Source organism: Mustela erminea, chromosome 17 (genome assembly GCF_009829155.1).
Source record: "Mustela erminea isolate mMusErm1 chromosome 17, mMusErm1.Pri, whole genome shotgun sequence".
Taxonomy (NCBI): Eukaryota; Metazoa; Chordata; class Mammalia; order Carnivora; family Mustelidae; genus Mustela; species Mustela erminea.
In genome coordinates, this window is record NC_045630.1 from 69074530 (window position 1) to 69099454 (window position 24925).

At 63.9% G+C, this 24925-nt stretch overlaps 1 protein-coding gene across 21 annotated transcripts in view; it reads left to right on the top strand.

Moving 5' to 3' along the window:
- ARHGEF2 (Rho/Rac guanine nucleotide exchange factor 2) overlaps positions 1-24925 on the top strand; it is a 39033-nt gene that overhangs the window by 12575 nt on the left and 1533 nt on the right. For 3 of the 21 annotated variants that reach the window (XM_032317226.1, XM_032317239.1, XM_032317245.1), the window contains 22 exons: positions 56-95; positions 1618-1711; positions 12093-12237; positions 14225-14292; positions 14600-14663; positions 15232-15361; positions 15583-15692; positions 15777-15923; positions 16362-16612; positions 16754-16879; positions 17216-17333; positions 17434-17682; positions 19151-19227; positions 19961-20130; positions 21266-21333; positions 22290-22487; positions 22809-22928; positions 23021-23103; positions 23210-23245; positions 23402-23504; positions 23654-24097; positions 24356-24473. In XM_032317226.1, the coding sequence (XP_032173117.1) occupies positions 56-95; positions 1618-1711; positions 12093-12237; positions 14225-14292; positions 14600-14663; positions 15232-15361; positions 15583-15692; positions 15777-15923; positions 16362-16612; positions 16754-16879; positions 17216-17333; positions 17434-17682; positions 19151-19227; positions 19961-20130; positions 21266-21333; positions 22290-22487; positions 22809-22928; positions 23021-23103; positions 23210-23245; positions 23402-23504; positions 23654-24097; positions 24356-24473 (2959 nt within the window). Of the gene's footprint in view, positions 1-55; positions 96-1258; positions 1372-1617; positions 1712-5224; positions 5314-5517; positions 5700-11446; positions 11899-12092; positions 12238-14224; positions 14293-14599; positions 14664-15231; positions 15362-15582; positions 15693-15776; positions 15924-16361; positions 16613-16753; positions 16880-17215; positions 17334-17433; positions 17683-19150; positions 19228-19960; positions 20131-21265; positions 21334-22289; positions 22488-22808; positions 22929-23020; positions 23104-23209; positions 23246-23401; positions 23505-23653; positions 24098-24289; positions 24474-24925 lie in introns of those variants that run through there. The other 18 variants (XM_032317229.1, XM_032317241.1, XM_032317238.1 and 15 more) reach the window with 18 other exon arrangements.

Below are 24925 nucleotides of genomic sequence, written 5' to 3' on the forward strand. Positions count from 1 at the left end.
CGGTGTCTTTGTCTGGCTTTAGCCCGACACCTCTGGTCTCCTTCTGTGTTGTCAGGGACCTTATGCCAGTCCTCCACCACTGCCCTCAGCCAAAGGTGAGTTTGGGAGACCCGCAGCCCTTCAAAGGCCTTGCTGGAAGAGGGGTGATGGGCCTGGACCGCGGATGTTGTAACTCCAAGGGTCTCTGCTTCCTGAAACGTTGCTCCCCTTAACATTTTTTTTTTAAAGATTTTATTTATTTATTTGACAGAGATCACAAGTAGGCAGAGAGGCAGGCAGAGAGAGAGGAGGGGAAGCAGGCTCCCCGCTGAGCAGAGAGCCCGATGCGGGGCTCGATCCCAGGACCCTGGGATCATGACCTGAGCCGAAGGCAGAGGCTTAACCCACTGAGCCACCCAGGTGTCCCTCCCCTTAACATTTAAAAAAAAAGATATTTATTTAGACCAGGTGCATGTGAGTGGTGGGGAGGGGCAGAGGGAGAGGGAGAACCTCAAGCAGACTGTGCGCTGAGTGGGGAGCCCGATGGCGGCCTTGATCTTGTGACCCCGAGATCATGACCTGAGCCAGAATCAAGGACATAACCTCTGAGCCACCCAGGCACCCCTCCCCTTAACATTTCTGTTCAAAACCCTCCAAATGCCCCTTTCTCCGAGCCGCCCAAGAATTCGACCTCTTCTCATTCTTCAGCCAAGGAAGGGTTAGAAATTTCCGGCAACTCCACTGGATAGTAAGGCAATTAGGGAAAGAAAAGTTGTACCCAGACCCCAGTTGGTCAGAGGAAGACAGCAGGACTCGTTTGCTGTTGTCACTGACAGAGTGCTGAGTGGGCAGATGGGCTGTTGGACCATCCCATGGAGAGACGGTGCTCAAGGACCCCACGGACAGCTTTGGAGGCTCAGATCATGGACCAATGGGGAGTGGCTGGGGAGGGCAGGGGCTTGCAGGCCTAGCTCGGGAATTGCGGTGGAGTCTGGGAAATTTTTGTGGCCATGAAAATCAGCGCATCAAATCAGCACCTGTCTCTTTGGTTCCTGCCACCCAAGCCGGCCGGATTGGCTTGGCCCCCCAGACAGTGCTGTGGAGCCTGCTGGCCGTGGCCCTTTAAGATGCGGAGCTCTGATCTGTGTCCTGAAGACCTCCGGCTGACACATCCTCCTGGCTCTGGGTTTGGGATTAGCTCATGGGATGGGGCTGATGAAATCCCAGGAAATCCAGTCCTTATTGGCTTCAGGCCCAGAGGCCCTTTCCAGACACACAGAGGGTCGCACAGAGGCGCTTGTGTTTTGAGGGGAGCATGGAGCAGGCTGCTCTGGAGCTCTCTCGGCCAGTGTATCTGTCCCTGGGGAGCCGAGCAAGAGGAGACTGAGTTAGGTAGGAGGGCGGGGGAGGAGCCTGGAGTCGTCCTCACAGATAGAGGGGCCTGGCCACATCTGTCTGCATCTGGGAAGTGGGGGTAGGCTGTGGGGTCTCTGTCTCCAGGCCCTCTAGGCTGTCCTCAGACCTCTAGGCCCAGGTTCCTGCGCTGGCCGCCGTCTGTCTGTCCGGGAGCAGCTTGCTGCTTTTCCCAGCTCCGTTTCTCTCTCTTCACCTTTCCTTCACCCCCCTGCCCCCCCATAGCTGTAGCCAACTGGAACGGGGCTCTGGAAGCTGGACAGGCTCCCCTCTGCAGCGCACCCTCAGCTTCCTCCTGGGCATGACCGGAAAGGCCAAGGTAGGAGACGCTGGGGAAGCAGGAGGCCTGGTCCTCCTCACCCCCCCCCCCACCGTCCGCTCCCCTCCCCAGCTTCCCGGGAGACAGACCTCAGGGCAGGGGTTCGCGCGCTAGCTGTCCCAGACTCCCTCGCTGTACCCAGGGCATCCGTCAGCTTTCCTCCGCAGCCGCAGCCAGCTTTAGCCGCGGACAGCTGGAAGAGGGGAAGGGCACAAGCTTTGGAGGCTAAAGGGCGCCCAGCTCCCTCCCTCGAGGCCTCCCGTAGCTACCCCAGGTGGACGGCGGAGATCTGAGCGTTGGATATAACCATGATCGTAATTACAGCAAGCCTTTTTACTTCTTTGGAGAGTATTAGGGTTTGCAGAGTGCTTTTACACTTATAATTGTATGGTTGGATGTGGCAGTGGAAGGAGTTGAAACGAGAGACTACTGGGAGGAGGGGCAGCCTGGGGAGCACACGCACACCCGTGCACGCCCGCGTGGTTCTGCCCCTGGGAGGTGCAAGTGTTCTGCCCTCCTGCTTCTTAGCACCGGGCCCTGCGAAGCCCTGGGCTCTGTGAACTGTGAAACCAGGAGCTCTCCTGCTCCTTGAATGCATTTCCACTTCATTTATGGGCAGAATGAGCCACCCCCTTTTCCTCTCCAGCGGTCCCCCCCCCCACCCCGCCGCTGCGCACCAAGTATGCAAGTACTTTCCAACCTGGGGCTGCTTCTGAGCATTGAGAGAAGCCCCAGCAGAAACACCCTCCTGAGCAGCTCCAAGAGCCATGGGACTCTGACCCAGGAAAGTCGCTGGGCTCCCTGCCCCCCTCCTGTCCCTTTCCCCAGTCCAGGCTCGCCCCTCGGCCAGACTCAGGAATGTGTGTGCGCCTCCCAGGGCCTCCCCCCTCCGCTGTCCCTCCCACTCTGGGCTTGGGACTGCAGTGAAGCAGGTAAACATGGGGGTGGGGCTGGAGAGAAGGCCGGCAGGGAGAGAGGAAGTGGCTTATTCCTTCCTATTTGACTAGAGTCATCATGTGGACAAAACACTTCTCCAGAGGTCATCTCATTTCGTTCTTATAACAAAGATAAGAATTTTATTTTATTTTATTTTTAATAGATTTTATTTATTTATCAGAGAGAGAGAGGGAGAGAGTGAGCACAGGCAGACAGAGAGGCCGGCAGAGGCAGAGGGAGAAGCAGGCTCCCTGCTGAGCAAGGAGCCTAATGTGGGACTCGATCCCAGGATGCTGGGATCATGACCTGAGCCGAAGGCAGCTGCTTAACCAACTGAGCCACCCAGGCGTCCCACAAAGATAAGAATTTTAATCTCCATTTTGCAGACGAGATAACTTCAGGGTCCCACAGTTATTAAGGGGCAGAGCTGTGTTGGGGACCCTGGGCTCTGACTCCGCAGGCCTCTGTCAGTGAACCTCCCCTCACCAGCTCCTCCCCTCTCTCCCCTTCCGCCATCTTGGGGTGGATGGCCCCTGGAGTCAGTCAGGCCTCAGTCTTTCTGTCCTGGAATAGACAAGGTCCAGAGCCACGGAAAGAACACACTCGTGGGCACCGTGGCTCTCAGGCCTGGGTGTCCCTGGGACTCTGACTGTCCATCTCCTGGCCAACACCAGGACCCTGCCTGGGACTGCCTCCCCACCCATGAAGTGTACAGACCACATTTGTCAAGTTGAAGGAGTTATTTTATTCTATTTATTTTTAAATAAATAAAAGGGGAGGGACGGGGGGACAGAGGAGAGAGAGGGGGAATCTTGAGCACCCTCCGCCCTGAGCCGGGAGCCCAATGCCAGGCTTGATCCCACCACTGGGAGACTGTGAGCCCAGCAGAAACCAAGAGTCGGAGTCTCCACGGACTACATCACCAGGTGCCCTTTAAGATTTTATTTGCAAGAAATCGTTACACCCACAGTGGGTTTTGAACTCACAACCCGGAGATCAAGAGTCGCAAGCTCTGGGGATGGCCACTTTAAGATTCTGGCCAAAATTAGGGTTGCCTTTCGTTTTAGGGTATCTAAAAAAATAATTTCTGAAAATCTGGGAAGTATCACTGGTAGGAGTGGGGTGGGGTGGCTGGAGGGATTGGGATGCAAGTGGGGTGGTTTTGGAAGCGATTCCAGAGTTACAGAGGATGAATATTAAGTCAGGCAGCTGGCCTAGCTCAGCGAAGGTCTAGGTGTGTCTCAAGGTGGACGGGTTTCCTGTACCCACTCCCAAGCCCCTGCCACTCATTTCCTAATGGGAAAAGGCAGATAAAGGGCGAGGGGCAGGCTTGGAGGCAAAGCCCACTGGAGATGGGGTAGAGGCAGAAAAGGCTGGAACCTTAGGTCTGCTTCTTTCATGGAGACCTTCAGAGTCTGGGGCGTGAGAAGCTCTCAGACCGCGGGATTCTGGTCCTGGCCTCACAGTCCGCCCACTGGGTCCCCACAGGGCAGCATATGGGCTTTTAAGATACCATCCGTAGCCTGTGGCATTGTCCCACCCCAGGCCTGGGAGAAAAGCTGAGGTCCTGGCCCACCCCTGGTCTCTGGGCCCCTAGTGGGTGGAGCCAGAGGCCTGGATTCTGGCTTCTGGTTGTCTGGTTTTAAATTTAGTACATTCCTCCGCCCTGCCTGCTGATTGCGGGGAGGGTAAGTCTGGGGTTCCAGGCCAGGATGGCTGGTTGGGGGGAGTTCCTAGGGCCTTCCCATGAGGTCTCCCCCACAGGTGCAAGCCTGGAGGAACCAGCCTCTCTGCTGAGCCTGGGAAAGTCCTTTTCTGCTTTCTAATTTCCATCCAGCCTGGGCTGGGTCGTCCCCTCTCCTCGTTTCTGGCCTTTGCTGTGCACAGATCCTAAACGGTGGAATGGGTGAGGAAGACGGTGATGAAGGAGTTGTGAGGCAGGAGGCCGGCCAGAGGAGCAGTGTGGGGGTGGTGCTGGGGGGTGAGGAGCCCAACCGGCTCAGCCCCCGTGAGACATGGAGCCCAAAATAGTGGCAGAGGCTAAAATTGGCACCTACAGGAGTGCTGAGTTGGGCTGCGAACCTGCGGCAGCCCGGGCAGGGCGGGGCGGGGCGGGGAGCCGCGGGCTCTGGGCTGGGCCTCGCGTCCCTCCTCCCCTCACACCTGCGGGGGGCCAGAAGCTGGCGGGATCGCGCGCGCAGGACGCTCTGTCCCAAGGCTCTCCGGAGATGCGGGAGCCTCAGGGACCGAGGTGAACTCTGATGTGGAAGGTTATACTGGGCGGGGGAGGGGGGTCCCAGCATCGGGAAACCCGGCTAAGGCGGAGGTTGGTCCAGGCTTCCGCAAAGGGTCCCGAACGAATGCCCCAGTCCACCCCGCCTCTTGCGGGGAGCCGGGCCAGACCCCAACTGCCCCCGGCCGGGGGCGGGCCGGTGTCTAGTCCGCCGGCTCCCGCCTGAGTGACCGCGGAGGGAAGCGGGGTTAGACACGGAAGGACTTTCCCGGCCTCGGGGCACCCACGGAGAGGGGGGCGGGGCCGTGGGCGGGGCCGGCCGTGGGGAGGGGCCGGCCCGGGGGCGGGGCCGGGGCCGGGAGCCGCGCGGGGCCGGGCGGGGCGGGGGGCTGGCGGGAGAGCTCTCGGGCGCGCACCCTCGCCTCCACGCCCGGTAAAGACCAGCCTTTCGCTTCCCCCGGCTTTCCCCGCCCTCCCCCTGCCCTGCCCCCAGCGGCGAGCGGGGCCTGGCGGCGCGGGCAGCGCGGGCAGCGCGAGCGGCGGGGCTCCCTGCAGAGCGCGCGGGGCTCCGGGGCCGAGGTCTGCGCGGACAGGGCGCGCGGGGCCGGCGGGGCGGCGGGCGGGCGGGCGGGCGGCGGGGCGAGCGGCGGCCCCCGCCCCCGGCCCGCGGGCAGGCTCGCGTTTGAGGAACTGCGCGGGGCCGCGCGCGCGAGCCGCCTTCCTGTCCCGGGACCGCCCGCCGCCGCCGCCCCGACCATGTCTCGGATCGAGTCGCTCACTCGCGCGCGGACCGAGCGGAGCCGGGAGCTGGCGAGCAAGGTGGGCTCGGGGCGGCCGGGCCGGGCCGGGGTGGGGGGGTGGGGGGGCGCCGGGGTCCCGGGGGGGGGCGCACCGATCGCGCCGCGTCGCGCCCCCCACCCCCACCCCCACCCCCGGCCCGGCCGCCCGGGAAGAAAGTTGCTCGGGCAGGGGCCGGGCGGGAGGAGGGAGGCGCGCGTGTGGTCGGGCGGGCGCCCCTCGGCCCCGGAGCCCCGCGTCCCGCGGTCGCCGGCGTGGTCGGCCCCCTTTGTCCCCGCCATCCGGCGCAGGGCCCGGGAGGCCCGGTTTCCCGGTTCCTCCCCGCCTGCCCCGCCGCCCCCCCCCCCCGCGAGACAAAAGTCAGCGCCCCCCCCCCCCGCAAATGGACTTTCCAGCTGTGATTCACTTCTCCCCGCGGGTGGGCGGGTGGCTGGGGTCGGGACGCCGAGGGACCGCGCACTTCCTCCCCGAGCCGTCACCCTCAGCCGCCGGGAGCAGAGGTCTTTGTGTCGCTGGGACCCTTTTCCTCCGCCCTTGCGGCCCTGAGCACACCTGCTTCTGGAACAGGGGGTCTCAGGCCCCCGTCCCTGTCTGGCCAGCCCGCTTCCGAGCCCCGGTTCTCCCGGCCCTGAAACCGCGCCCGCGGCGCTTTGCCTCCTCCTCTCCCCTCCTGTCTCCTCTTGGGACCCATTCACCTACCACTTCAGAGCCTGGGCTGCAGTTATCCTTGGCCCGCACTCCTCCCCAAGTGTCCTGTATTCCTTCTGTGTACCCTGGCTCTCTCTCAAAGGCCATGACCTCTGCACACCCCAGACCCCAGGAAGTGAGATGGAGATGAGAAAGTTAGAGCTGGGAGCGCTGGCCCGCGGGCGGGGCCCCTCCCAGCTGCCCGGACGAGCACACTGTACCCATTATCAGGAGGGCCAGGACCCCGCCAATGGCTGGTTTAATCTCCAGCCTCCCTCTGACCCCGGTGTCCTGCCCCGGGTCCCAGTCTGTGCTTGTCACCAACGCTGTTCTCTGGGAAAGGGGGCAGTACCCTTTGGGAGCCCAGGAAGATGGTGGAACGCCCTCCCCACACCTCGCTCCTAGCTCCTAGCCTGGCTGCCTGTCTTGAGGCTGAGTTAGGAGGGGTTCCATCCTGGAACTTCTCCTTCAGGGGCTGGGATGAGCTTCTGCCAACAGGAAAGCAACCCGGGATTGGAGTAGGGCCTAAGACAGGAAGTGAGCTGGAGCAGGGGTGGCCGCAGGGCTCCCGTTAGGCTCAGCTACACTCCTCTCACCCCTGCCCGGGCCAGGCCCCAGCCCTGAAAGTCTGTTTATTTTTCTGCCGTTGGAGCTGAGACCCTGGAGTAGAGCCAGTGGGGGCAGAGAGGTTTTCTGAAGCCAGGGAAATTTGGTTCCACCCTAAAAAGGAAAGCCAAGAGGGAGCCGTGGGGGGCAGACCTGGAGAAGGGCTCTGAGGGTAGACACTGGGGTCTTTTTTCACGGGGAGGAGCTGGGGGGCCAGATACCTGGGTCCTCATGCCTTCGTCTTTTTGGTGATGGGGGGACCAGGACTCCCGAAGCTTGGCTCTTTCTGTCCTGGGGCCGGCCCTGGGGGGTTGGGGGGACCGAGTGGGTGGATCTGAGGGCAACGCACCGCTGGAGGAGGCTGGAGGAGGGCGGCTGTCGGTTTGGGTTGGTCGGAAGGGGAGGGCCGCCTCCGGAAAGCTGTGGTTACAGAGGGGGAGTTGGTGCTTGGCCAACAAACCCTGGATCCCCTCTCCCCTCCCCCAGCACACCAGCTGTCTCCTTTCTTTTTATACTGTGGTGGGAAGTGGAGGGGAGCCTGTTGGAAATGAGATCGTTTGAGGAAGATGGTCTCCCCTGGTACCTATTTGGAAGGATGGGTTAGACCAAGCCCTGAGCCCACACCCCTGCCCCTTTCCTTGCCTGACACCCTGGAGCCTCCTTAGAGAAGGAGAAATTGGGCGGGAGTGTACCCGCTCCCCCCACCCTCACCAGGGCGACTGTGCGGCCCCTCCCCACGCTTCTGTCTTGTCACCCCTTCCTCTCCGCTCCTCATCCTCTCTGCTCTGCTTCCCACCTTCCCAGGCCCAAACCCCATAGGCGCCTTTCCCCCTGCTCTTCAGCTCCTCCGCCAAATCCTAACCTTCATATCTCCCCGAACAAAGGGTCCTTTCCTGTCGAGGAGTGCGCAGGGGCCCCCAGGATGGTCCGGGAGGCTGGGGTCCCCGTGGCGTCTCCAGGACCCCAGCACTGGAGCGTGCGGGGCAGGTGGGGTGGGAGAGAGGAAGAGGCGCTTTCTTTGTTCTGAGTGAGGAGAGGTGGCTGTCTTTGTGTGCGGGACGGGCTGGGAGAGGCGGCGGAGCCAGGGGGAGGGGTGGGTGAGCAGGGAGGGGCTGGCAGTTTTGCCAGAAAGTTTGGCAGGAATTGGGGGTCCCTCGGAGGTCGCAGCTTGTAGGGGCGCAGGAAGAGGTGCTGCAGGTCATGGCGTTCGGGACAGAGCCGAGGGTGGGGCAAGTTCCAGAGTGCCGCAGGTGGGGGGGGTTATTGTGTGGGGAGAAGGCTCCCCCCACCCCCCAGCAGAGGGCTGAGACAGGGACCTGAGCTCAGGCCTGGCTTCCCTGGGACCGACTTTGGATGGGGGAGGGGACAGGTGTGAATGTGTGACGCCCATGCGTGCGTGGGACCTGTGTGTCGGGCGCTGTGTCTGTCTGTCCCCAGACGCTCCGGGTTACTGTTTCAAGCGGTGGTCACCAGATTTAGGGGCTCCTGCTTTCTGGAAGTAGTTCCGTTTTGAGTTCCTGTCTCCGGTGTGAGGGCCGCCGGAGCCTGAGCGGGCAGACTGGTCAGGGCGCCTGGAGCCCGTGAGAGGAACGGCCGGAGGAGCTGGCCGGACCCTTCTGGTTTGTTTGTGTCTCCGGGGGCGGCGGTGTGGGCGGCCGCTGCCCCCTCCCGAGTCAGCCGCCTGCCCTGTGCCAGGAGGGCAGGGAGGCCTGGCGGCCATTGTTTGCCCGCACAAGCGCCCGTCTGTTCGCCTCCCCCGGCCCCTCCGCCTCCCTCTCCTGACCCGACAGGTGTGGCCGGGCAGGGGGCGGGCTGGGGGCCAGGAGGCCTGGGTGTCCGCTCCCGTAGCCCGGCGCCGCTCCGGGGCTTGGGCCGTGCTGCTGCCGCGTCGTCTGGGGCGTCTCCTCGCTCCTCCGGCGAGTGTTTAGGAAGCGCCTTTGTGCGCTCCGCGGGGCTTTTCCTCTCTTTTCTGGCTTTGGCGCTCGCGCCTCCGTTGGGCCACCTTCTCCCCGGCCGCTGCCGTCGCCTTGTTCCTGGAAGCCGGTGCAGAGCAGAGCCCGGCTGAGGCTGTCCTGAGCCCGGGGACCCGCTTGTCTCCCCAGTTCCCGTCCCCAAGCTCCTCCCCAGGACTCAGGGCCCTTCTGGGCGCCCCAGCTGGTCGGGGCTGGGCCGCAGGTGACAAATCCCAGTGCAGCCCCAGTGCGCCCCAGCAGGAGCGCAGAGGCCTCCCCATCTTGGGGAAGGGGCAGAGGGAGCACGGGTGACTCTGAGCACCATGAGCCGAGGCCTGGTGTGTTCGCCCCTGGCGGAGGAGCAGGCCCCGCAGAGTGCCTGGGCCCTCAGGGTGAGCTCTGGTGTCCCTGCTGCCCACCCGGGAGCTCCGGCGTCGCCTTCTTCACGTCTGTCACACGGGAGGCAGAGTGCCGCTGTCCCGGAGCTACAGGGCCCTCGGCCCTTCGCCCGAATTTCTCTGCCCGCCCAGCGTGACCAAGCTCTAGAAGGACAATGGAGGGAAGCCTTGGGTTGGCCTCTTCTGGCCTCCAGAGGAAACCCCGCAGGGCCTAAGCTCGAAGGAAGCGGAGGAGGAGCGAGATGGGGAGACGGGGTGGGTTTTAATGGCCCAGGGCGAGGGTGCTGCCGGGACCCGGTGTCCCTCGTCTGTCTGTCTTCCCAGCCATCCATCCTTCCCTTCAAGCGCCATCGACTGCCTGCCGTATGGGCTGCGGGCCAGGGGCTTGGAGCGACCTCCTCACGGCCTCCGGGGCTGGACGCTGGCCGGGCAGCAAGGGGCTCGGAGTGCGGGGGGTGGCCGGGGGGCTTGGCCATCATAGCCCGTGTCTCACTGCACGGCTGGGCGTGGAGCTGAAGGGCTGTGTCCGGCGGGTCGGTGGGTAGAGAGCAGACCGGGGGGACCATCTTAATGCCTGGAAGACAGTAGAACAGAGCCAAACAGAGCAAGCAAAGCCCACTCACTGCATCTCGGGAGCAGCCCCCCCCCGCCCCTGGGGCCAGCCCTGGGACCTTCCACTCTCCCAGCCGGGTGCTGGGCAGCCGCACTGCCCAGGACAATAGTGCTAGGCAGTGCCAGGGCCGGGCAGCAGCTGAGCTGGGATGTGCCTGGGGGTCCCTCGGAGAGAGGCTGAGTGTGGGGAGCAGGGGAGGCTGGGCCCAGAGCACCAGGGTCCTCTGGGGCCATCGATGCCAGGGAGGGAAGGGCCTGGGCTACTCCGTGCTCTGGCCCCTGTCCCCTCCCTCCTCCTCCCGCCTCTTTCCCAGGTGAGTCTCCAGGAGGCCGGAGGGCAGAGGGCGTGGGAATGGGGACCTGGGGCAGCCAGGGCCGATCCCCAGCACCCCCCTTCTGGGGTTCAGCCCGACCCAGATGTGTTCTACTGCATGTGGGCTGGGTGCGCTGCTTTCCGTGCAGACGCACTGACTGCTCCGTCATTTGTGTCCTAGAGAAGCCTGGAGGTGCTAGATCGGAGAGACCGAGGGACCTGGTCATTGAGGTCCCATGTCATTCAGAGGAGGATTTGATCTTCCAAGGAGCTATAATTTGGAGCAAGACAGATGGAAGTTAGGCCAGAGGGAGAATTTTCTAGTCTGATAGGTGCTGGAGTGGGACGGAGGCCTCCAGGGTTGGGGGCTGGTGCTGGAAGGCCGGGCTTCCCTAACCCGTCTTGGGGGAGGGGAAGGGGGAGAGAGGGGCCCCCTGGGCTGTAGTGAAGCCACTGGGGGAGGAGGTGGGAAGGGGAAGGCTGAGGGGAGCGGAGGCGACGAGGAAATAGGAAGAGGAGGAGGAGAGGAGAGCTAGGTGATGCAAGTGACGAGAGACACGCAGACCCCCAGGCTCTGCCTCTCAGCAGATGGAGCCAGGGGAGAGGGGACCCCGGCCCGGAGACCTCAGGGCACTGTGGCCCAGTGCCCTCCGGGCCCTTACGCTGTTGACTCAGCTCCTGCACACTTCCCCTTTCTGCCCGGAGCGCAGAGAGCCCTGCAGAGAGCCCTCCTCGCCCGCCCCGGTGTGTTTCCCTCCCAGGCTCTCCGCTGCTCTGGGGTGGGAGCCAAGTTGGGCACAAGCCTAGGGCTCTCGCAGGGCCCCAGCCCGTGTCCCCCAGCCTGGGGCGCCTGCTCTCAGGTCAGCCACCTGGACCCCACTCCGTTCCTGGGAAGCTCAAAAGTCTGGGGAGCGGGGAGTGTTCTTGACAGCCCAGTGCTGTTCACTGCCCAGGGGTCCGAGGTGACCGAGGAAGGTCCCAGAATAGGTGGGAAGAAAGGCGTCCCACACAGCCTCTTGGGGACAGAGAAGGGGTAAATGACTTGACCTGCCGCTGCTGGGGCAGTCGGGGTGGGGACCCCTGGCCTCTCTGGGCCTGAAGAAGGGTGTAGGGGGCAGAGGCCAGAAAGGACTGCGGTGGGAGCCTGGGGAGCAGAGGGAGCAGAAGGGGGAGGTCGGATTCCGAGGGCAGCAGAAGGAATAAAAGTCAGACTTCCTGCCGGAAGGAAGGAGACCCGTGGGCTGCGTTTCCTTCCTCAAAGAGCCCAGAGCCAGGCTCCGGCCTGGGGGCCCCGGTGGTTTGGGGTCCAGCCTCGGGGGTGGGGGCGGCCACAGAGGCTCTGGAGGGGCTCTCCCCCCCCCCCCCCCCCCCCCGCTGTGGCGGAGGAGCCCGCAGCTCCAGCCCCCGTTGTCATGGTTATCAGAGCAGCCAGCTCCCCTAGATCGGGAGCGCTGGTGAGCTGGCACCCTCTGCTTGGCCCGCTCTCCCCGTCTCTGCGCATCTCCCCCAGCTCGGAGGAGAGCGCGCCTCGCACCGCAGCAGCCGGGGGCGCTCTCAGAGGTACAGGGGGAGGTGCAGGAGGACGCGGGCCTCCGAGCCGAGCCGCCGGGGCCATGAGCGGCCACAGGAGGCAGCCTAGCCGCCGGGGCCAGGTAGGTCGGGGGCGGCTGGGCCCCTCAGGGCAGGCCCGGGCCCTCCCAGAGGGTCGGCGGCCTCTGGCGCCCTGCGGCGGGCCCTTCTTGGGGAAGTGGTGTCTTTGCAGCATCGCTCCCTGGTCTCTGCCCTCCGCCCGTCTCTGGGCGCCTGGTACCATCAGCCTCACTGCCTGTCCCTGCCCCTCGCACAGGCCCGGGAGAAGGAGAAGATGAAGGAAGCCAAGGACGCCCGCTACACCAATGGGCATCTCTTCACCACCATCTCGGTCTCGGGCATGACCATGTGCTCTGCCTGTAACAAGAGCATCACGGCCAAGGAGGCCCTCATCTGCCCCAGTAAGTTGCCTGGATCTGACTCACTGCCCGCTGACCCTCACCTTGCGCTCTGTCCTTTCTGCCCTGGATCCGTAGGGTCACTCTCTCGGAGCCCCAGCGGGGCCCTGGGCCGCATGCCTGACCCCTCGCCCCCCCTGCCTCCCTCTGCGGGGTACAAGCAGGGCCGTGGGAGTTGGGAGAGGGGAGGCTGGGGGGGCCCCCCTTGCAGCTGTTGTCCACTGGGCGTCCCCCGGGTGTCCCCTGGCTCTCCGAGCAGCTGCTGAGGGTTAGGGGAACTGCTTGGAGAAGGATCAGGAATGTCCTGCTGTGTGGGGAGCTGGGCAGGGTGGGGGCTGGGGGGTGGGGAGGTGGCTGGCCGCAGTCTTGCACCTGCTTCTGCCTGTCTTCCGGGGCAGATCTGCAAGGTCCGGACTCGGGGTCCCCTTTCCCCTCCCTTTCTCTTGGCCGGGTGGAGCCTGAAGTTTCTCATCCCTGCGGTCTGAAGTAGAGGACGGGGTCAGGGCCCCGTGTCTCAGACCTGCAGCGCGGCCGGAATGAGCGTGAGAAACGGAAAACAGCAGGAGAGTGTGTTGGGGGGTAGAGGTCAGAGCTGCCCACCTTCGCCCGCGTCTGAGGCAGTCCGGGGCACTCGTCCTTCCCCAGGGTGCCGGGATGCCTGCACAGAAGGCTCCTTTCCCCCCTAGTTTATGGCCCAGCTGCCTCGGGCCGGGGCACTGCCAGGTCTCCAAGCTGCTGATGGCAGGCCTGGGGCTCCAGCTCTCGGTCCCTGTGCAGCTGGAGAGTTAGGAGGTTGAGGAGGGAACCCCCAGTCTCGATCCCCCGAGACCTGACAGAGTTCCCCATCGGGAAGCTTGTTGCCAGGGGAACCGGGGAAGCAGGCGGCAAGCGCTATTTTGAGAGCAGGTGGAAAGCGGAGGTTTGATCCAGAGACACTGGGTGCTGGGGCAGAAGGAGGGAGCTCTAGGGGAGTGGGGCAGCCCCAGCCCCTCCTGCCCTCCCCCCACCCCACCCCGCTTGCCGTGTATTTGTGGAAGTGAGCCTGCTGCTGGGTATTGTCTGCGGGAGCCACAGTTTCCTGTGTTGTTGGACACGGCAGAGGGAGCAGGAGAGGGCAGAGGCACGCTGGGGACAGGGACAGCCAGCGGTCCCACTGCCAGGGCCCAGCCACGTTTCCTCTCCTGCCCCATGGCAGACAGAGTGTGGGGACCGTGGGTTCCCTGGGCCTGGACGTGGGGGGAGGGTAGGGGTCAGAGAGGAGCCATGGGGAAGAGGGCCGGCTCTGGGGGGGGCGAGACAGGGTCTGTCCCCGCTCTGGCACCGGGGGGGCGAGACAGGGTCTGTCCCCGCTCTGGCACCGGGGCCAGCAGCCTGTGAATTGCTTGGGCCTGGCCACGGTTCATGGGCGCACGCGGGGCACAGTAGCAGCGGCCTGGCCTCGGAACACGACCAGGCCGGGGTTTCAGTCCTGACTGTGCCACTGGCTGCCTGAGCTCTGGCTGGGGGCTCTGACCTCTCCTGGTGGCGGGCCCCTCTCTGTGAAATGACGATCCTTGACTCTACCCCAAAGGGTTGTTAGGATCAAGTAAACATGGGCCACGTGCTGGGAGCTCTGGGGGTGCAAGCCGCCCCCTGCCCCTGGCCCCCACCCCAGCTGCTCCGTGCCTAGTTCTGTCCCGTGGGCGTCCGCTCCCATCTGTCACTCTCAGCCACCCCTGTGCTCCTTGAGCTCGTCTCTGGCAGCCAGAACCCCTTCTTCCCTCCTGGGCCACCCTGCAGGTCACCTTTGGGTCGGGGTGGCCACCTGGGCCGCTCGCCTGCTTTCCTGCTGGAAGGGAGGGGAGGAGGAGGTGCGGGGAGCGTCGGGTCACTGGAAGGCTGGGGCATCCGCAGCTGTGTGGCTGGGGGCGGTGCGGGGAGGGAGCCAGGTGTCTGGATGCAGGCATGCGCCCCCTCGGCCCCCCCTCACCCTCTCTGCCCCGCCCCCCAGCCTGCAATGTGACTATCCACAACCGCTGTAAAGACACGCTCGCCAACTGCACCAAGGTCAAACAGAAGGTGAGCTGGAGGGCAGCGGGCTGGGGAGAGGGTCGTGTGCCGCCCTTTCCGTTCACTCCTCCCCTGTGCTCACCGCGGGGCGGCCCGCACCCTGCGCTCCAGGCCTTGGGCCCCGCGTGGCCAGCCTGCTGCTCTGGACGCAGCCCTGGCGCTGGGCTCGGGGTCCCTCATGCCCGGGATCACTGTGCCCCGTGGGGCCAGCACCCAGCTCCTGCCCCCCACCTCCACCAGCTCCACCCCCACCTCCTGTGGGGGTGACCCTTGGTGACAGCTGTCCCCCGTGTCTCTCTTTCACTCCGTCCCACAGCAACAGAAAGCCGCCCTGTTGAAGAACAACACTGCCTTGCAGTCTGTCTCCCTTCGCAGTAAGAGTGAGTCGTGGGGGCACACGTGCAGGATCCCCCTCCATGGGACCCCAGGCCTCTCTCAGCCTGCGGGCTCTGCTGCCCCCCACAGTCATTCCCCGGGCGGTACCCTCCTCCCCTCGGTTGGACGTGGGCGGTGGCCCAGTAGGGACGTCTAGCCTCTCTGGCTGAGGGGCAGGGCAGGAGTCTCACGGGGTGTTGGGGGGGAGGCTCAGGTTGGCTGGTTGTCTGAGCACAGGTCGCACACTCGGGAGCGTTGCTGGGGGCCGCCCAGCGCCAGTCAGACAACTGGTGCCACAGAAAGAGCAGGGTCCGGTCCCTGCTCCGCTGAGCGCCCCTGGACGAGTCCCCTGACCTCGTGAGCCTCAGTGTGCCTGTAGGCTTCTTTCGGGGACGAGATGAGCCAGGACATATGTTAGGAATAGTGCCCAGGTGTCCCCCAACCTTTCCTGGACTGGGGGCCGGGCGGGGGATGGGGTGGCGGAGGAGGCCTCATTTCTAGTCCACGAACCTGGGAGGCCCGGATTCCAGGAAGCAGCAGTGATGACGTTCGGCTGCTCCTGTCCCCTTGCAGCTACCCCCCGGGAGCGGCCAAGTTCTGCCATTTACCCCTCGGACAGCTTCCGGCAATCCCTGCTTGGTTCCCGCCGCGGCCGCTCCTCCTTGTCGCTGGCCAAGAGTGTCTCTACCACCAACATCGCTGGGTGCGCCCCTGCTTGGGGAAGGGACAGCCGGGCGGGGGCATGGAGGGTGGAAGTGGGGACCTGGAGGCCTGCAAGGGTGGTCCCTCCCGGCCCTGAGCCCGGGGCCATAGACCGGGAAGGAGGACTCCGGGCGCCTGCCCCTCAGACCCCAGCCCCGGGTCCCCATCTGGGGAGCAGGGCTCCGACCCCGAGTCGGGGTGACGTAGACCCTGTCCCCTCAGACACTTCAACGAAGAGTCCCCCCTGGGGCTGCGGCGCATCCTGTCCCAGTCCACGGACTCCCTCAACATGCGGAACCGGACCCTGTCCGTGGAGTCCCTCATTGACGAAGGTGACGGCTGGCCCGGGGAAGGCCTGCGGGGGGCGGGGCCCAGCGAGGGGGGTCGGGCTCAGCGTGGGCCCTGCTGACGTCCAGGTGCAGAGGTGATCTACAGCGAGCTGATGAGTGACTTTGAGACGGACGAGAGGGACTTCGCAGCCGACTCGTGGAGCTTGGCCGTGGACAGCGGCTTCCTGCAACAGCAGAAGAAGGAGGTGATGAAGCAGCAGGACGTCATCTATGGTGAGCCCAGGCCGCCAGGCTCCTCTCGCTGACCAGGGCTTGTCCACGACCTTCCAGCCGGTGGTCCTCCCCAGGGCCCTGTTAGCCCACAGGCCCCCCGACCCTTGCCTCCAGCCCCGCATTGCCTCTGGGGGCTCTGGGTCTCCCAGGCCCCATCTTTACTCCTTCCTTCGAGCCGGTTCTCCGCCTTTGCCCCCGTCCGGTGCCACCCCTGGTGCCACGCTGGGGACCCGTGGCTCTTGCCCCAAACAGCTTACGGCCTGAGATGGCAGGGCATAAAGGGAAAACATAGTTAAAGGAACACTCATACCATGCCAGTGCGGAACGGCACGCTGGAGGGGGCCTGGGAAACCTCCCACCAGGCCCGCGGTCCCCAGCCTGGGCCCTGCCCGTCCGGCCTGGCCTAGGTGCGGGGTCCGATGAGCCGTCGCCCCGCAGAGCTCATCCAGACGGAGCTGCACCACGTGCGGACGCTGAAGATCATGACACGGCTGTTCCGCGCGGGCATGCTGGAGGAGCTGCAGCTCGAGCCCGGCGTGGTGCAGGGGCTGTTCCCCTGCGTGGACGAGCTCAGCGACATCCACACGCGCTTCCTCAGCCAGTTGCTGGAACGCCGCCGCCAGTCCCTGTGCCCCGGCAGCACCCGCAACTTCGTCATCCACCGCTTGGGTGACCTGCTCATCAACCAGGTGGGCAGGGCCGCCGCCGCTGGGAGCCAGCGGGCGGGAGGCCGGAGCAGGGCTGGGGACTAGGCCAGGGACTAGGCCGTGGCTTTGTGGGACCCGCTGAGCTGGCCTGCCGCCCCCCCCCCCGCCGCCCCTGCCCTCTAGTTCTCAGGTCCCAGCGCCGAGCAGATGCGGAAGACCTACTCGGAGTTCTGCAGCCGCCACACCAAGGCCTTAAAGCTCTACAAGGAGCTGTGCGCGCGCGACAAGCGGTTCCAGCAGTTCATCCGGGTGAGCGGACCTGGCGCTGCCAGCCGACCCCATGGCCCGAACCCCGCCTGCCCATTTTGGGGGCCATGGCGCGCTGCTGCTGGCTCAGCCGGTTCCCACCAGCCCCTGTGGCGTGTGTCAGCGATAACCCCCTCCTCCGCCAGCGATAATCCCTGTTCACTCCTTGGTCTGGTTGGTCCTCATCCTCAACCCGGGGGGGTGCGCTCCCCATTCCCAGGCACAGTCACCTAAGGCCATGGGAGGGCACCGGTGCTTGGGTTCCAAGGGCTCCAAGGGCATGTTCTTGGACCCCCTCCCCGCGCGCGCCAGCCCTGAGCCCCGCCTGTGCCCTTGCAGAAGGTGACGCGGTCCGCGGTGCTGAAGCGGCATGGGGTGCAGGAGTGCATCCTGCTGGTGACCCAGCGCGTCACCAAGTACCCGGTGCTCATCAGCCGCATCCTGCAGCACTCCCACGGTGAGGGCGGGGCGGGCTCTGGGTTGGGGGGCGCTCCTGGTGACCCAGGTCGGGGCGGGAGGGGCACCGACTGGCTGCGCCTCTTGCTGCCCCCGCGCAGGGCCCGAGGAGGAACGCCAGGACCTGACCACGGCCCTGGGGCTGGTGAAGGAGCTGCTGTCCAACGTGGACCAGGATGTGCACGAGCTGGAGAAGGGGGCCCGCCTGCAGGAGATCTACCACCGCATGGACCCGCGGGCGCAGGCCCCGGTGCCTGGCAAGGGCCCGTTCGGCCGGGAGGAGCTCCTGCGACGCAGGCTCATCCACGACGGCTGCCTCCTGTGGAAGACGGCGACCGGCCGCTTCAAAGGTGAGCGCGTGGCGAGCAGAGGCCCCAGGGCGTGTGGGGAGGGAAGGGCCTCCAGCCTGTGCCACTTGTCTGCGCAGGGGGGCATCTGGGGAGATGCGGTCTGGGGGCCGGCAGCGAAGTCCAAATCCCGTATTTCCGCCCGTGGGCCACACGGGGCTTCCCTGCCAGGATGGGCCCCTGCGTGCCCGGAGAGCTACCGGTTTGACGAGGACAGAGAATCTCCACGATGGGGGTGGGGGTGGGGCACCTAGCAGGGCTCCAGAATGGGCAGGAAAGCCCGGGCAGGAAGCTGAGCCAGAGGAGTCCAGGAGGGACGGAGCGGACAGAGCAGAGGGGACTGGGGTGGGGCGGGGGCCGCAGTTTCCCATCCCCACTCCCCAGACCCGCTGGCCGCGGCCTTCCCACCTAGAGCAAGGCCCAGAGAGCAGCAGGCCTGGGCTTGGGGTGTGAGGCTGCCTGAGCCCCGTCCGCTGCCGTGAAATCCCCTCTCCACGGGCTGGGGGATGGCAGTGCTTACGGGTCCCTTCCTTCGTCCCTGTTTCTCTCTTTCCCATCCCTCCCACGCAGCAGCTAAGAATATAAACCGCGGGGTTAAAAATAGCAAGGCTGGAGAGCTTTATTTCTGAAGCATTTAGCAAAAGCCCTCCCCTCTGTGTGCCCACAGTTTAGTAAGCTCTCCAAGGACAGCGGGAGAGCATGTGTTCTCTTGACTGTGACCTCTGAGTTCTAGGGACTTGACCTTTAGCGCCCCCGCACCCCCCCCACCCCCGCACCAGTGTTGAGGTGGGGGCCTCAGGATCAGCGCGGCAGGAGGGCGGGGCAGAGGAGGGCGGAGAAGGAGGCTGTGGGGTCCAGGGAGCTGGGGTCACTGCTGCGGGAGGGAGGCATGAGAAGCCCCATCCGCTTCGGGCCGAGGGATTTCAGGGCGCGCAGCCGGAAAGCTCTGCCGTTAGCTGTGAGGTGGGGAAGCCCCTCCTGCTCTGGGAATGCTTTGGAACCTCACAAAAATTCTGCACCCTCTCACCTGGAAAGATACCTGTGCCTGTCGTATTCCTGAGTAAAAATACACCACCTCGGGAGGTTTGCAGAGCCTCCGCGGCCTGGCGGGGACTCGCTTGGGGTCTCTAGTCCCCAGGTGAACCAACCAGCCTCGGCTGGGTGAAGAGGGTTTTCCTCCGATGCCCTGGTGACCCCTTCCCCGCTCCTCGAGCCGAGATGCTCTTCAAGCTCGAAGGAAGGGCACATTTCCCCCCGGCGTCCCTGAGCTGGAAGGACGGGCAGGCGGGAGCTGCAGAGGGAGGACGAAGCCGTCCAAGGGGGGAGAGGCCGGGAAGGGAGTCGTCGGGGCCCCTGAGGAGGCGGCTAGCTGCTGCCCAGGCCTCTGACGCGGCGGCTAGCTGCTGCCCCGGCCTCTGACGCGGCGGCTAGCTGCTGCCCCGGCCTCTGACGCGGCCCGCCCTCCCTTCAGACGTCCTGATGCTGCTGATGACGGACGTGCTGCTGTTCCTGCAGGAGAAGGACCAGAAGTACATTTTTCCCGCCCTGGTGAGCTCTTCCTCCTCCTCTCTCGCCACAGACAGGGCTCACAGGCCCTTCTTCCTTTCCTACCCAGGCTGGAATCCCCCAGAGCCCAACAGTCAGGATTGTAATTATTACTACAGTATCGTGAGGAGTAAAAACAGCTAATACTGTGCACGGACACTTACGTGCTATGGGGAAGGCCCGGCATGATCCCTTTTTCGTAGACAAGGAAAGTAAACCTTAAAGGTGTTTGGGTTTTTTTTCCCCCAGTTTATTTGTTTATTTATGTTATTATTATTATTTTTAAAGACTTCATTTATTCATTTGGGAGAGAGAGATCAAGAGCAGGGGAGCAGCAGAGGCAGAGGGAGAAGCTGACTCCCTGCTGGGCAGGGAACGGGATACAGGGCTTGAGCTCAGGACCCTAGATCATGACCTGAGCTGAAAGCAAATGCTTAAATGACTGAGCCACCCAGGCGCCCCTGAGTTTATTTATTTTTTAGTAATCTCTACCCCCAACGTGGGGCTTGAACCCACAACCCCAAGATCAAGAGTCGCACAGTCCCCTGTCTGAGCTGGCCGGGCGCCCCAATAAACCTTAATGTCAGTGAATCTGTCAGAGGTTACAGGTGCTCCCAAGTGCCCTCTGGCCGTGCCAGAGCTGGGGCTCTGGAGTCCCTCAGGTACTGCAGAAAGACCGAAGACCAGAGACCCCAGGTCAGGTTCCCGGGCTGAGTCCTTCCTTTCTGACCCGCAGGACAAGCCCTCCGTGGTATCGCTGCAGAATCTGATAGTGCGGGACATCGCCAACCAGGAGAAAGGGATGTTCCTGATCAGCGCCGCGCCCCCTGAGATGTACGAGGTCCACACGGCGTCCCGGGATGACCGGAGCACCTGGATCCGCGTCATTCAGCAGAGCGTGCGCGTGTGAGTGTGTGCGTGGCCTCCAGGATCCCGCAGCTTCTGGCCCGGCCACAGCATTCCCTGGGGGAGAACCCAGGGTTCAGAGGGGAGGAACACGGAGGCCCCGGGGCTGGAAAGGTCATCTGTGCCGTCACACTGAGTGTGTCTTGTGCCATGACACCCCCGAGCGCTTCTTGGGAGTAGGAGTCGCGCAGTGTCCCACCTGCCGGCCGGCAGGACACCCACAGGGACAGGAGCACCTGAGGCTGCGGCAGTGGGCTGTTGCTGGGACCGTGTTACATTTTACCTTTATTTTCTAAAAACTAATGGGAAAGGAAACGAAGTCCCTGAGACTAGAGCCCAACCCCACACAGTCGAGGCAAGAAGGGAACTGTCCCGTGTGCTGAGGCTGCGGACTTCCCGCTTCTGGGGGACACGTGGGATTTGAGACCCTCGATGGTGCCTCTTTGTAAACTGCGTGCAAAACGTTCAAAACAGATTCTTGAAGATTATGCCAAAAAGAAACTCAATTGGGATAGTTATCGGTTCTTTTAGCATTAGAAACGGGTTTTTTCCACTCGGTAACGTGTGAGTTTTTGTTTTACTTCTGCGATTCAGACTTTTGAACCAATTTTTGAGAAACGCACACGAAGCAGGACATGGGCGACTCTAGGAGAATCGTGCCAAATCCCGTCCGGCCACACGCAGGCCCGTGGGGGCCTCTGTTAGCGTACTGATATTTTTCATCATGAACATTACAGTTCATACTTTCTGATCGATGTCTCGAGCTTCTGCCGTGTTCGGAGCATTGCTAGATTTTTCATTTAGTTCTAACAACAACAACAACAAAAACAGTGAAGAAGATATCATACCCATTTTAAAGATGAGAAGTAGAGGTTGCCGCCTGGTAAATAGCGGGGCCAGGATTTGGGCCCAGTTGGCTTCATGCCAAGGCCTGTGGTGTCCGTCCTTGCGATGCAACCCCCGCAGGTGGCCTGTGGAGGGGCATACAGACCAGGAAATTGGGATGATGGGCGTGAAGAAAAGCAGGGGTTTGGGAGTGAGCAAAGCCAGCGCTTGGGGCTGCAGAATCTTCCAGGGAAGGACTGTGTTCAGGAAGGAGGCGCCCAACCTCACCCCACTCTTACTTACCCTTTAGGTGCCCATCCAGAGAGGACTTCCCCCTGATAGAGACAGAGCACGAGGCTTACCTGCGCCGAATCAAGAGTGAGTCTGCCCACAGAGCTCGCCAAGTAAATTATAATGCATCCCCGTGACGGATGGTAGCAGACCTGGTCCGAGGGTCAGTGCTGGGGGGGACTGACGCAGACCCATGACCAGAAGGGACTGTGGAGGGATGAGAGCGAGGCTGAGCACGGCGTAGGGTGTTTGCTACCTCTGGCGCAAAAATAACGGGGTAGGTGTGGGTCACGTGTTGTGTGTGTGTGTGTACACATGTGTGTGATATCTCCGAAAGGGGAGCTGGGAGGACCACGGTAGAGACATTAATCTACTTTTTAGACTTTTATTAGAGTATGAATTAACTGCTATATAAAAAGACCAACAGGGGCGCCTGGGTGGCTCAGCGGGTTAAAGCCTGCGCAGGATGCCATCCGTGAGGGTGAGGGAGCCCTGACGGGGAGTCCAGCGCCATAAAATCTTTATTTCAAAAAAAAAAAAAGACCAACAAAAATCAGTTGGTTTTTTTTTTTTTTTTTAAGATTTTATTTATTTATTTGACAGACAGAGATCACAAGTAGGCAGAAAGGCAGGCAGAGGTGGGGGAGGGGGAGCAGGCTCCTCGCTGAGCAGAGAGCCCGATGTGGGGCTTGATCCCAGGACCCTGAGTTCATGACCTGAGCCGAAGGCAGGCGCTTTAATCCACTGAGCCACCCAGGCGCCCCAATAAATAAAATCTTTAAAACAAAAAGGAAAAAAGAAAGTTCATACATTACTTTTCCCAAAAAAGGGTTTTCTTTTTCATAAATGCCAAAAATCCAGAATTAAATACTACCACTCAGCCCAGCCCTGGGCCCCAAGCCCTGGGGCTGCCCTTCCAGCTTGGCTTTCTGGCTGCACATCCCCGCCCCGCCCAGTGCCGTCCCCTGGCACCACCCTTTCCCCTAGCCCCTCCCCCCCTCCACCGGCCCCCGCCGTGTGCTCATCTGTCCCCATATCCACAGTGGAGCTTCAACAGAAAGACCAGGCCTTGGTTGAGCTGCTGCAGGAGAAGGTCGGGCTGTTTGCCGAGATGACCCATTTCCAGGTGGACGAGGATGGTGGCGGCTTGACCCTGCCTGCCCTACCCAGGGGCCTTTTCCGCTCCGAGTCCCTGGAGTGCCCCCGCGGAGAGCGGCTGCTGCAGGATGCCATCCGGGAGGGTGAGGGAGCCCTGAGGGGGAGTCCAGCGCCATCCACTCGGGCTAGACCGGGGCACGGCCCCACTGTCCCTAAACTCCCTGTGGCACCCGGTGTGCGGAAGGCTGGGGAGGAGGCACGTCCTTGCTGCTGTCGGACACCTTGTCCTCCGTACATTTGTGCTGCCCTTTCAGTGCCCTTTGGTGACCTTTGCCCTGTGCAGGGTGGAATGAGTGGGGTCCCCGGGGTGCCTGACGGCTGCGTGGGCCTTGGGTGGAAGGCGCCCTGTGGTTCCCCGCAGGGTTCCGTGGGGCTCCCCCGCTTACCTCCCCCCTTCCCCGTAGTGGAGGGTCTGAAAGACCTCCTGGTGGGGCCCGGAGTGGAGCTGCTCCTGACAGCCCGGGAACCAGCCTTGCCCGGGGACCTCGACAGCGGCGGTAGCACGAGTCCTGGGGTCACTGCCAGTGAGTGCCTGGGCTGGGGCCACGGTGGTGGGTGGGAGGGAGGGCCTGGACCCGGGGACCCGAGCTCAGCCCGTGCTCTCCGCTCTCCGCAGATGGTGAGGCCGGAACCTTCAACGGCTCCACTGAGCTCTGCGGAACCGACTCGGACTCCGGCCGGAAGGTGGGCCTCCCGCAGGTGTGAGCGCTGGCCGGGGGCAGGAGGGGCCGAGGGCCTGTGGACCCTGACACAGAGCTGTGGGGGACAGGTGCCTGCGACTCCCCGTCCTTGCCTCTCTTTGCAGGACCGGAACGGAAATCAGCTGAGAGCCCCCCAGGAGGTGAGGTGGGAAGCTGCTGGCGGAGCCCCCCCAAAGGGCGGGCCTTTTGGCTGAGAAATGCGAGCCCAGTGCGGGGTGGCGGTGGGGAGAGCGGACGTCTGAGAGCGTCTGCAGGCCTGCTGGCCCCAGACCCACATTCAGTCACCTTCTGGCCAGCTCTCCCATCCCGAGGCTTGGGCCCTGTCCCCACCCTCTCCTCTGTCCTCAGGAAGCGCTGCAGCGACTGGTCAATCTCTATGGGCTTCTGCACGGCCTCCAGGTCAGCGGGGCCGGGGCTGGACCGGGCAGGGGAGGAGCCTGAGCGGGGCCGCCTGTCCACCGGGGTGGCGCGTTGCGTGGCCCTGGCCCGGGCCTCGGGGCCCCGCAGCGAGGGCTCTGACGCACCCGCGGGGCCCCCCTCGCCCGCAGGCGGCCGTGGCGCAGCAGGACACGCTGATGGAGGCGCGGTTCCCCGAGGGCCCCGAGCGGCGGGAGAAGCTGGCGCGCGCCAACTCCCGGGACGGGGAGGCCGGCCGAGCCGCGCCCGCGCCGCCCGCGCCCGACAAGCAGGCCACCGAGCTGGCGCTCCTGCAGCGACAACACGCGCTGCTGCAGGAGGAGCTGCGGCGCTGCCGGCGGCTGGGCGAGGAGCGCGCCACCGAGGCGGGCAGCCTGGAGGCGCGGCTCCGCGAGAGCGAGCAGGCGCGCGCGCGGCTGGAGCGCGAGGCCGAGGAGGCCCGCAGGCAGCTGGCCGCGCTGGGCCACAGCGAGCCGCCCTCCGCCGAGGCCCCCTGGGCGCGCAGACCCCTGGACCCGCGGCGCCGCAGCCTCCCCGCGGGCGACGCCCTGTACCTGAGCTTCACGCCCCCGCAGGTAAGGGAGCGGGCGCTGGCGGGGGGTGCGCGGGGGCTGCCCCCCCCAGGGGGCGGGCGTCGGCGGCGCCGGGGGCGCGAGGCCGCGGCCCGAGAGCTGGGGAGGCGACCGCGGCGCCGGCGGGGCATGGGTGCTGCGGGCCCGGCCGAGCTCACTCCCCGGCCCGCTGCCTTTCCTGCCGGACCGTCACAGCCCAGCCGAGGCCACGAGCGCCTGGATTTGTCTGTGACCATTCGCTCTGTCCATCGACCCTTTGAGGACCGAGAGAGGCAGGACCTGGGCAGCCCCGAGGAGCGGCTGCAGGACAGCAGCGACCCGGACACGGGCAGCGAGGAGGAGGGGGGCTGCCGCCTGTCCCCGCCCCACAGTCCGCGAGGTGAGGCCCGAATGGCCGTTGGGGGGGGTGCTGCCGGGACGCTTAGGGGGTCCCGGCCATCACATCTGAGGTGCCGGTGACTCTTGGGAGGGACACACGGGACACACCTGCGGCCTTTTCCGGAGCAGAGCGGGGAGTGGAGCTCTAGGAACCAAAGGAGGTAGCAGACCCCGCAGTAAGTCTGTGATGTCAGCCTTTTCTCTTTCTTTTTTTAAAAAAGGTTTTATTTATTTGACAGAGAAATCACAAGCAGGTGTGGGGTGCGGGGTGGGGGGGGGGGGAGGAGCAGGCTCCCCACTGAGCAGAGAGCCTGATACAGGGCTGGATCCCAGGACCCTGAGACCATGACCCCAGCGAGAGGCAGAGGCTTTAACCCACTGAGCCACACAGGCGACCCGATGACAGCCTTTTTAAGTAGAAATAGTTTGTTTTATTTTAATTTATTTATTTGA